The 7,855-nt window shown below is 46.5% G+C and overlaps 1 protein-coding gene across 1 annotated transcript; it reads left to right on the top strand.

The window, feature by feature from the left end:
- The first annotated feature begins 6,455 nt into the window (after positions 1-6,455).
- LOC109741755 (protein LURP-one-related 8) lies at positions 6,456-7,574 on the top strand. Its single transcript, XM_020300838.3, has one exon. The coding sequence runs from the start codon at positions 6,471-6,473 to the stop codon at positions 7,278-7,280; it is 810 nt and encodes a 269-aa protein (XP_020156427.2). The 5' UTR covers positions 6,456-6,470; the 3' UTR covers positions 7,281-7,574.
- Positions 7,575-7,855: the final 281 nt, after the last annotated feature.

Below are 7,855 nucleotides of genomic sequence, written 5' to 3'. Positions count from 1 at the left end.
TAATAAATTAATTAATAAATATAAAAATAAAACAAATAATAAAAATAAATTTAATTAATTGATTGATTAACTAAATTAATTAAGTTAATTAATCCTGTTTAAATTAATCTAATTAGATAATTAATTTAACTAAACAGTAGTTAATTAGGTAACAGCCCCTGACAGGTGGGACCCACCTGTCAGGTTGACCAGGTCAACGGTCAACGTTGACCGCTGACGTCAGCATGACATCATGCTGATGTCATAAATCCATTTTTGAATTAAATTAAATAATTAATTAAATTCCAGAAATTAATAAAATCTTTAGGAAATCATATCTTTTAATCCGTAACTCGGATTAAAATATTTTCAACATGAAAGTTGCTCAGAACGACGAGACGAATCCGGATACGCAGTCCGTTCGTCCACCACACCTCCCTAACCTATCGAACTCGCAACTTTCCCCCTCCGGTCCATCTGTCCGAAAACGCAAAACATCGGGAATACTTTCCCGGATGTCCCCCCCCTTCGCCGGTACCACCTACTGTCGCGTTAGGACACACCTAGTACTGCTCGTTGTCATGTCACGCATCGTCATGCTTATGTTTGCATTGTATTTACTGTTTCTTCCCCCATCTTCTCTCCGGTAGACTACGAGACCGACACTGCTGCTGCCCAGTTCGACTACGGAGTTGACGACCCCTCCTACTTGCCAGAGCAACCAGGCAAGCCTCCCCCCCTTGATCACCAGATATCGCCTATTCTTCTCTATACTGCTTGCATTAGAGTAGTGTAGCATGTTACTGCTTTCGGTTAATCCTATTCTTTTGCATAGCCTGTCATTGTTGCTACAGCTGTTTCCCTTACCTGCTATCCTACTGCTTAGTATAGGATGCTAGTTTCCCATCAGTGGCCCTACACTCTTGTCCGTCTGCCATGCTATACTACTGGGCCGTGATCACTTCGGGAGGTGATCACGGGTATATCCTATATACATTATATACATGACACATGTGGTGACTAAAGTCGGGTCGGCTCGAGGAGTACCCGCAAGTGATTCTGATGAGGGGGCTGAAAGGACAGGTGGCTCCACCCCGGTAGAGGTGGGCCTGGGTTCCTGACGGCCCTCGACTGTTACTTTATGGCGGAGCGACAGGGCAGGTTGAGACCGCCTAGGTGAGAGGTGGGCCTGGCCCTGGACGGCGTCCGTGGTTACTTCGACATAACACGCATAACGAGTTCTTGGTATTTGATCTGAGTCTGGCCATTTGGTCTATACGCACTAACCATCTACGCGGGAGTAGTTATGGGTATCCCGGCGTCGTGGTATCAGCCGAAGCCTTCGTGACGTCAGCGACTGAGTGGCGCGCGCCGGATTGGACTGGAACGCCACTAGGCTAGGTCTGCTTCCGGCCGCGTACGCAACGTGCAGGTGTGCATAGGGCGATGGGCCCAGACCCCTGCGCGCATAGGGTTAGACCGGCGTGCTGACCTCTCTGTTGTGCTTAGGTGGGGCTGCGACGCGTTGATCTTACGAGGCCGGGCATGACCCAGGAAAGTGTGTCCGGCCAAATGGGATCGTGCGTGTTGGGTTATGTGGTGCACCCCTGCAGGGAAGTTTATCTATTCGAATAGCCGTGTCCCTCGGTAAAAGGACGACCCGGAGTTGTACCTTGACCTTATGACAACTAGAACTGGATACTGAATAAAATACACCCTTCCAAGTGCCAGATACAACCCGGTGATCGCTCTCTAACAGGGCGACGAGGAGGGGATCGCCGGGTAGGATTATGCTATGTGATGCTACTTGGAGGACTTCAATCTACTCTCTTCTACATGCTGCAAGATGGAGATGACTAGAAGCGTAGTCTTCGACAGGACTAGCTATCCCCCTTTTATTCTGGCATTCTGCAGTTCAGTCCACTGATATGCCCCTTTACACATATACCCATGCATATGAAGTGTAGCTCCTTGCTTGCGAGTACTTTGGATGAGTACTCACGGTTGCTTTTCTCCCTCTTTTCCCTTGTCTATACCTGATTGTCGCAACCAGATACTGGAGTACAGGAGCTAGAGATCCCGAGGATGATTCTGCATGGAGTTCGGCTTCGAGGTGTAGTTAGGAGGTCCCAGGCAAGAGGCCTTGCCTTTTCGATCGTTGCTACTTTTGTGCTAGCCTTCTTAAGGCAAACTTGTTTAACTTATGTCTGTACTCAGATATTGTTGCTTCCGCTGACTCGTCTATGATCGAGCACTTGTATTCGAGCCCTCGAGGCCCCTGGCTTGTATTATGATGCTTGTATGACTTATTTATGTTTTAAAGTTGTGTTGTGATATCTTCCCGTGAGTCCCTGATCTTGATCGTACACATTTGCGTGCATGATTAGTGTACGGTCAAATTGGGGGCGTCACAACTTGGCAGAGTATCATTGCTGGGTTAGCTTGCTTTAAACGTGGATACATATGGAGAATAGGAACGGGAGAAAATGTTGACATCTGGGCTGACCCGTGGATACCTTCAAACCCAAACAGGATGATTATTACTCCGCGGAATCAGTCTATTTTAATAAAGGTTTCTGAACTAGTTAATCCTATTACCCAAACGTGGGATGAGCAATTGCTTCAAGACCATTTTAACCCTGTGGATGTTCGAAGGATCTTGCAAATACCCTTACACCTTCAAGCATTTGATGGTTTTGTCGTCTGGCATCCGAATAAAAACGGAATCTTTTCTGTGAAAACTGCATATCATATTGAGTGGATACACAAATATGGGGGCCATGCAACTGCCCTGGGCAGATCGGGAAGCTCTACGACTCCGGCAGTGTGGTCTATACTATGGAATTTTCAAGTCCCACGTAAAGTTCAAATATTTTGCTGGAGAATTCTGCACGGAATTGTACCATTAATGTCTGCACTCGCTAACAGACACATCCCGGTGAGTGGAGAATGCCCAATCTGTCACGTTGGACCAAAGGATGTGTGCCATCTGCTTTTTGAATGCATTCCAACGAGAGAATTGTGGGAGAAATTAGGCGTTTTGGACTCTATCTGATCGGCCCTTCATGTGGATCGCTCGGGATCAATAGTTCTAGAACACTTGCTAAACTTACCAACCACTCCGTTTCACCTCATGCCTACTATTCGAAGTATTGACGTCATAGCAGTGGGATGCTGGTATTTGTGGTGGATCCGTAGGCAGGTCACACACAATGAAACAATTCCGCCTCCCAATAGATGGCCCATTTCAGTGATGGCAATTACATGCGGGTATAACAAAGTGTCGAACCAAAATAGGGAGGACACGGAGCACAGATGGAAGAGGCCAGACCCAAAGTTTGTTAAAGTAAATGTTGACGCCACTTTTTATCAAGATGCAGGTGCAGGAGCAACGGCCGCTATAATCAGAGACGAGAAGGGGCAATTTCTAGCTGCTCAATGCAAATATAATGATTGTGCTTCAGATGCTACGGTTATGGAGGCTAGGGCCATGCGAGATGGCCTTCAATTTGCAAATTCATTAGGATTTAATCGGGTTCAGGCTGAATCAGACTCCCTTGAAGTCATTCAGTTCTGCACAGGGCAAACACAATGGTAGGATGCATCGGCAGCAGTCTTTGCGGAGTGTCTGGATACTGTTACATCAATTGTGAGGGTCACCTTCAAGCATTGTTTTCGTGCGGCTAATACCGCACCTCATGAGCTAGCTAAGTTTAGTTTTTGTAATAAAGTGTCAGATAGTTGGACTAACGAACCACCTGCATGTATCGTCAATAGCCTTGTGAACGATGTAATTTTGATCTGAGTTAATAAAGCTAGCCATGATGGCCTTCAAAAAAAATAAAAAAATAGGATGCCATTCCTTTAAACCAAAGGCATCTAAAGGATTTTTTCCTACAAAAACCCTATCCTTTAAAATTCCTCTAAAAATCCTGTGAACCAAAGGAGGCCCAAATGGAACCGTAGAGCCAACTCCTCAACTCCACCTGTCTCTCTCTCAAAGAAAGAAAAACTCCACCTGTTGCATCCAACATGGTGTGCGTACAGTCTGCGTACGTCAGCTGGCTTCCGACAATACAGTGCTTACCCAAATGACAAATATCTACGACCGGTTAAATTATTCACATCTACGTACAGGTGCCCCTAGTAGTTTTAGTCATCTAAAATAGTCTAGCTAGTTTTGACACCTAGGCGGCCAATCAGTTTGTCACAGATGGCTACGAGCCAGCCACAAGCTCTGCAATTTTCCCCCTCAGCTTCAATGATCAATGACACCTCGAATGCTGCCAAATGAAGAACTGCACGGTACCTGCCAGCCCACTAGCTAGCTATCAACCTCGTCACGGTAGTAGGCCTGATCGTGACTAGCTAAATTAAGCAGAGCAAGTTAATAGTTAATCCTGGAAGATAACATCAGCAGCACGCGCCGCTGCTTCGTTAATCGCGTTCCTGCGTTGCTTCCGTTGTTGATTAACCGGCCAATCACCGTGTCGTTAGCGCTTGTGCCGATGGAAAGGGATGTTTGTTGGCATGGAATTGGTTTTCGCCGCCATACCCAGATGACTCGATGGATCCATATCTGACACGCACTAGAGCCTGGCGTGCTAGCCCGCCCGAAGCCTGGCCTCCTGCCGCGTGACGGATTAGGGCTCTGCGTTCATAGTGCTGTGCGTGTGCGTGGAATGGATATACTCCGCTAGTGTATAGTTTGTGTCCAGATCGGACGGGTAACGCGTCGACGTTTCGTGAGTACTCGCTAGCAGGCTACTCCTAGATAATAACCTAGAAAATGGTACAGTTACTATGATGGACCAGTTTAATCTGCACCAGGGCGAAGCTGGCGTCCACCGGCTGGCTTCTGCGCGCGGCCACGACCTGCAGAGGATAGTGGCGGAGGTCGAGCTCGGCGTCCATGGCGAGTCAGGAAGGCTAGGGCGGGAAGGGTGGCCCGGGGTCGTCGCCGGCGAGTTTGAGCTTGCGTGGCCGGCAGTGCCCACGACGTGTTTGTTGTAATGAAATGCACAATAAAAACGAAAAAAACGTCGCGTTGTTTCTCTGGATATCTACGATCGAACGAGCTTGATCTGTATTGGTTGATGGAAGAAAGAGCCCCGGTTTGGTATAATCTCCTCACTAACCGTATTAAGAGTAATAAAATTGTACCCATTTTCATATGCATAATGCGTCGGTAACCGTCTAGGACAGCTCGCTTGATATGCTAATTGCTACCACTTTTGCTTCTTCGTGCATGTCACGGTAAAAAAAGGCAGCGCCTTGTTTGGCCGGCTTTCTACTGTTTTATTTTTCCTCTCTCTTTATTTTTTTCATTTTATTTTTCTAGTTCATGAACTTTTAAAACATGGTGAACTTTTATTAAATCATGATCTTTTTCAAATTCATGAATATTTTTTAAATCGCTGAACATTTTAAATTTAGGATTTAAAAAAAATTGTAACATTTTTTCCTGAATCTGAGAACATTTTCTCACTATTTCTTTTTATTTTTACTCTTTTTTTTTGCTTTTTTATTTTTTCAAAAGAATACTGGCGCTTTTTATAAAAAAAAATCAAATTTTTAAAAAAATCGCCTTTTTTTTAAACATGAATATTTGCATTTTCAAAAATTGTACAGAAATTTCAAAAAAATGTCTGTGTCTTTCAAAATTGTTCGTGTTTTGACATTCTGAGCAACTTTGGAAGATACAACATTTTTTTGAAATTTATGTAGATTTTTTTTAAATGTGGATCTTTGTGAGCAAAATTTTAAAAAGCAAACACTTTTTCTGAAATTTTGAATAATTTTTTAAAAACGAAAATATTTTGTAAACTAGAAAAATGAAAAGGGACAAAAACAAACAGAAAAAATGAAATAGGTGGAAAAGACCAGTTTGACAATGGTCCAGCCCAGCAAAACCAGGGGCTTCCGTGAATTGAAGAAGAAGAAAAGAAAGAAAGGAACTAAATTGGCACTAGTGTTAAGATGTCCTATTTGGTTAGTGTGGTTCTCTCTAAACAAAGAAGTCATAAGTTCAATTCACGTCGCCCTCCGTTGATTTGTTAAGGAGGATTACCAAAGTAGAAGTTATCTTTTCTTGGGAAGAGGTTGATTTCATTTGAATATTTGATCACACCTAATGTGAGATCCTATACTAGTCTACCCTTGAACTCTGTTTGCTGGCAGAAAATTCCTCCTAATTTATTATGCAGCAGCATTCTCAAGTTCTTGTGAGGGTAACTTCGGTCTTTGCATCAGCAGCCGAGTTTGTTATTCTTTTTAGTACTCCATCCGTCTGAAAATACTTGTCATTAAAATAGATGTATCTAGATGTATTTTAATTCTAGATACATCCATTTTTATCTATTTTGATGACAAATATTTCCAGACGGAGGAAGTAGTAGCATGCAATCTATGATAAGATTGTTAATTAATTGAGGAAGAGGTCGTTAAGCAGCAGCCCATGTCACTTGTGTCCCCACGCACGTCAGAGCAACATGCCTTTGCTTTTTCTGCCGGTGGACAGTTTCTCCGGCCGGTCCATCATAGAGCGAGCGAGACCTGTATATAACCACCGCCTACCACGGACCCGACCCTCAGAGCCAACCAACAGGGCGACCAAGCTCAATTATCTCAGACTACTCAGCTACCGCCTGTCCGCTCTCAGCTCCTTTGAGCCCTCATCGATACTCTTCATGGCGAGGGTTCACCCCAACATGGTGCCCGCCCCGGGCGCCGTCGGCGAGGCGCCGTGCGCGCCGGCCAGCTCCGCGGTGGAGGGGCCGACGACGCTGACGGTGTGGCGCAAGTCCCTCCTGTTCGACTGCAAGGGGTTCACGGTGTTCGACGCCAAGGGCAACCTGGCCTACCGCGTCGACAGCTACGCCTCGGAGACCGGCGACGAGGTCGTCCTCATGGACGCGGCTGGCCGCCCCGCCTTCACCGTTCGCCGAAAGCGGTTCAGCTTCCAAGGCGAGCAGTGGCTCGTCTTCTCCGGCGAGGAGACGCGGCGGCCCGTGTACGCCGTCAGGCGCAGCGGCCGCGGCAAGACGATGGCGCACGTGACGGCGTGCGCCGGCGCCGGGCCGTCTTACGAGGTGGAGGGGTCGTACGCGCGGCGGAGCTGCGTGGTGTACGACGGCGAGCGGCGCGCGGTGGCGGAGATCAGGCCGAAGGAGGTGGTCGGCACGGACGTGTTCCGGCTGGCGGTGCAGCCTGGAGTCGACGTGTCGCTGGCCATGGCCGTGGTGGTGGCGCTCGAGCAGATGTTCTCCAGGCCGTCGCTCCTCAGGAGCTGGTCCACATAGATTATATAGTTAATTATAATTTGTTTGTTCATCGGAGCACGTCTCAGTTTAGTCAAGCTTATAGCTTTTTTTGCCCCATGCACTCAGTTTGGGGTTGGAATTGAGACCGTGAGAGTCGATCGATGGATCTTTGTGTGTGGGCATGAGAGCAAGCCGATCTGTTCGATGATGCCCTCCAAATCAATCACATATACTACGTACTACTATAGTATGGCCAAATCATGTCTTTTGGTCTGTCGTTGTGTATATATTCTCTCTATAAGAGAGTGAAGGAATATAAACAGTTCATTTGTATACGGCTCTCAGCTTCCGAGCCTCGAGATAACATCTTGTTGTCTTGTACAGAGCGCTATCTCGATCTTTTTCATGCGTATTTCGCCGAGATCACACGATTCGCGTTACGTGGCTTGCGAGTTTCCGGCATCTTTGATTCTCGAGCGAAAGGGTCGGCGAGATAGCCAGAGAGATCTAGACAGGGACACCGTTTCTCGTCGTTTCTTCCGCTTTCCGTGCTCCGTGGAAACATGGAATCATATTTTCGGAAACATTTCCGGCTGCGTTTCCATGGGGTGTGG

The sequence above is a fragment of the Aegilops tauschii genome, chromosome 3, assembly GCF_002575655.3.
Source record: "Aegilops tauschii subsp. strangulata cultivar AL8/78 chromosome 3, Aet v6.0, whole genome shotgun sequence".
Taxonomy (NCBI): Eukaryota; Viridiplantae; Streptophyta; class Magnoliopsida; order Poales; family Poaceae; genus Aegilops; species Aegilops tauschii.
This window is presented reverse-complemented; position numbering and strand designations above follow the sequence as displayed.

Excerpts from the sequence above, each read along its gene's own strand:
- LOC109741755 (XM_020300838.3), top strand. The coding sequence starts at position 6,471 with ATGCCTTTGCTTTTTCTGCCGGTGGACAGTTTCTCCGGCCGGTCCATC.